This window comes from Mandrillus leucophaeus, unplaced genomic scaffold (genome assembly GCF_000951045.1).
Source record: "Mandrillus leucophaeus isolate KB7577 unplaced genomic scaffold, Mleu.le_1.0 Scaffold608, whole genome shotgun sequence".
NCBI lineage: Eukaryota > Metazoa > Chordata > Mammalia > Primates > Cercopithecidae > Mandrillus > Mandrillus leucophaeus.
This window is the reverse complement of record NW_012106564.1, coordinates 1,080,958-1,084,518: the sequence shown is the minus strand read 5'-3', so window position 1 is coordinate 1,084,518 and position 3,561 is coordinate 1,080,958. Positions and strand designations below refer to the sequence as shown.

General features: G+C 42.3%; 1 protein-coding gene across 2 annotated transcripts in view; it reads left to right on the top strand.

Annotated features, from left to right (window-relative positions):
- Positions 1 to 3,561, top strand: part of TMEM45A (transmembrane protein 45A) — a 109,404-nt gene that overhangs the window by 45,625 nt on the left and 60,218 nt on the right. The window contains exons 2-3 of one of the 2 annotated variants that reach the window (XM_011999895.1): positions 1,487 to 1,727; positions 1,858 to 2,004. The exons of the other annotated variant lie outside the window; for it this stretch is intronic. Of the exons in view, the coding sequence (XP_011855285.1) occupies positions 1,960 to 2,004 (45 nt within the window). The 5' untranslated portion in view covers positions 1,487 to 1,727; positions 1,858 to 1,959. The remainder of the gene's footprint in view (positions 1 to 1,486; positions 1,728 to 1,857; positions 2,005 to 3,561) is intronic. 2 annotated transcript variants of the gene reach the window in all.

Here is a 3,561-nt window from a genome sequence, read left to right as displayed (position 1 = left end):
CATGCCAAAGATCAGCCTTTCATATTTTTCCTTAATTGTCAAAGAAATATTTGAGCATCTAAGCTGATATTCTTTATTACTGTGGGTGTGATTTGGGAAACAATTCTTGGAGGGCAACTCTGAGTCTGTGGTGAATAAAAAAGTGAGGATAAATGTGAGTGAATATTGTGTCTGGTGTTCTCTGTGCAGCTGGAAAAATGATGAGCAAGTTAGCTTGATTAGCTGAGCATCTTCCTCCTATTGAAAGGGCAGTGATGGTCGTGATTGGAAAAAGCTGTTCTTGAGTGGCATCCTTTTAGGAAAGACTGTGGTTTAAACGGGCTTGTCTACGGGCCTCACTTTTGGGCTTACCTCCACCCCCAAGCCATCCACCATCATTAGCCACGTTCCTGAAATTAATTTATTAGAGGAACTGTTTGATTCAGGAGATAAGTGGGTTTTGCTTAGGTGTGGTTATGGGGTTTAGGAGGGTCTGCTGGTTAGTTCCACTGAGACCCTGAACAGTATGAAGTGGAAGGCTAGTTAAGAAGCAGAAAGAGAAAAAAGGAAGCCAGTCTTCTCAAATATTTTGTTGGAAGTCTGCTGAAAGATTCATTTTGCTCTGTGCCCCACAGATTGCATAGCTGGGTCTGCCTCTATGCTTTCAGGTCGCTCAAGTGTAACAGGAGTGAGAAATTAGAATCAAGGGCCCATTTCATCACTTTCTTCCAAGTCTCTGTATCCACATGTGCACCGTATGAAACTGCTGTCCATACCCTTGTCTTAATTGATTTAATGTTTAATCTCCTTTAACAGAAAGTTTACAGAGGTCTCTTTTCTTCTTGTAGTACAACTTGCAGTCTGTAGTTAAAAGGGTGATTCAGGTCTTGGCAGTATGTGATACTTCTGTCCTTTGAAAAGAAGTCATTTAAAAAATCTTGGTTTACTTCGTTTTATGGTAACAAGACAATACACCTTCTTATTTAATTCATACGTGCACTCTACATTCACTCCAGCAGGCCTTACTTCTTAAGCAGGAGATGAGAAATAGCCTTATTGGTTGGCAGGTGCAAGTGCTGAAATTAGCACTAACGACTGTAATATTCATTCCTGAGCTGTATTTGTGTTCAGACTCAGGTGAGGGGTGCAGACTGGAGTGTTCATCTATTCCCCTTTTGTGGGTTTAGATGAGCGTGAGATGGTTGGCTTGGCAGGTTGGCCCAGGTGAGAGAAGCAAAGTCATGGGTGGCCCTGTTCCCTGTGGGAGGCTTTACTTTTCCATGCTTACACACTGAACATCTAAGCTGGCTGCTCAAATACTCAAGAGGCAGACTTGGTAAAAATGTGAATAAATGAGTGTAGTTACTATATAGCCATTAAAGAAAAATCTGCTAATGGTGACTCAGTAGTGCCTCCCTGATTGGAAAGGACAGTATCCTCTGGTGAGCTGTGAGCATGTTCCATGGGTTGACAATCAGATTTGCATGTCTGATGACATTAATTGCAGGGTGCTATGGGCCAGGTTTCTGTAAGTTGGGTGGAGGTGGCCACTGGCAGTGAGTACAACGCCCAGGGGGAAGCATGTGAGTGGGAGGAAGAAAAGAGAGAGCTTTCTGGAGCTGTTGCAATGTGTATGCTGGTGAAATCGACTTGAGCATTAAGCAGCATCTCCCAGGATTGTTAGTTACTGAGTGGCACGTCTTCAGTACTCATGATTTGTGGGGAACTTGGGCAGAGGTAAAAGTGTGGTAAGTTTTAATACTGTGTTTTCTTACTAGTTGCTTTTGACATGCATACAGGTTTGTGTGTGTGTGTGTACGTGTGTGTAAAACTGACTGTAAGATGTCACGTTTCAGCCTATTGATTTTTTTATTCCAGAAACTTTTCAGCATTACCTAAGAAACAAAGGCTCAATTTTGGCTGCTTCATTCTTATCCCTTCTGCCACAGTTCTAACGTGCTTGATCTACTGAGACCGAGGATGATCAATGACTCAGAAGGCAAAATGGGATTTAAACACCCAAAGGTTAGTTTGGCATTTCTGCAGTAACCTTTGGTGTGATAAAGTGAAAAGAGCAAGAGCTTTTGATTCATAAAGACCTTGTTTGAATCTGACTGCACTGTGTATTTATGACATTGTGCAAGTAACTTTTTGTGGGTTGTAGCTGATCAAGGCAAAGCTAATACTAGCCTAATGCTGATGATTCTGTGGAAATTTTATTTCATTTTACGTCGGGATCTAGCATTGTGGTTGGATAGGAAGAGTTGATGTTGAAGATATGTGTCTTAAATGCTTCTCTTGATTTCTGTAGCATTTTCTTCCCCTGGGAACTTCAGGAATCTGGCAGCTGAAGCGTTAGGTCTACCAGGCACTCTTTTTATCCGTCCTTTCCATCCATCCATTTATCAACACTTAGGTACCAAACTGCTTACTATATGCCAGGCATAGTTCTAACAGCTAAGGATTAAGCAGTGAAGAAACACAGAAAAAAAAAATCCTATATACATGGAGCTTTCATTCTAGTGAGGGAGGAATGCAATAAACAAAATAATTCAGTAAATTATGGGTATATTAAAAGGGAATGTGTTACAGGGAAAATAAAGCAGGAAAAGAGGGTAGGGTATTGAGGCAATTTTAAATCAGGTGATGAGAGCAGGTCTCATTGAGAAAGAGCTCCCCTGCAGAGCTCTGAACACACAGTGCCTTCTTGTTATTACCAGCCACCAGTGCTCATTGCCTTGTCTTCCTCTTGTTTATTCACTGAGGCCTCACCATTTTTGGTCCATGAAAAAAATAATTGTTTGAGAGCACAGAATATGACTTTTGGGTTTTCCTTTAGGGCTATGTTAAGGTGTTAGTAGATGCTAGTTAAAGGATACATTAACATAAAAAGGGGCCCTCTTTTCTGCCCTTCCTGGGTTCCTTATACATTGGGTACCTACCTGCAGAGCTTTTTTTTGCATAACCTCTCTAGTCCCTCTTGTACGCCCCACACAAACCTCTGATTATGCAGCTAAGTATGGCCCCTTGTAGGGCTGGGCCTCTGCTTCTAGTTTCTTGGAGGAGCAGGCAGGCATGGATTGCCAACCTAACTTCATGCTTTTGTACAATAGCAACCTCTGTCTTCACCATTTCCTGTCCCAACATCGTGAAAGGAGAGTGTCTCATCATCAAGAAAAGCCTCTCACTTTCTCTGTCTTGGTCCAGGAGGTAGGGGAACAAAGAGGAGCAAATAAGCCAATCACATCATGGTGTCACTGGGACCTGGAACAACCTTTGCAGTATGAGGATGGGATTCACATCAAGAAGATACCCAGTCTTCTTTGGCCCATGATGGATCACGAGTCAGTGAATGTTCATTAGCTTTCATAAAAGGGGATATCTGCTTTCTGGTAGTTTTCAAAATGTTAAAGAACCCCTTTAGAAGCTAGGAGCAAGGTTTAGCGTGTGAGGCTCTGTGAAGGCCATGGATGCCTTTTAATTTGGGATTTAGTAGAACTTAAATTCCCTCTGATACATCCTAAGTTCCCCAAAGGCAATGTGAACGGATGCGGGCTGGGTAACGTCTGCACTTCCAGCTGA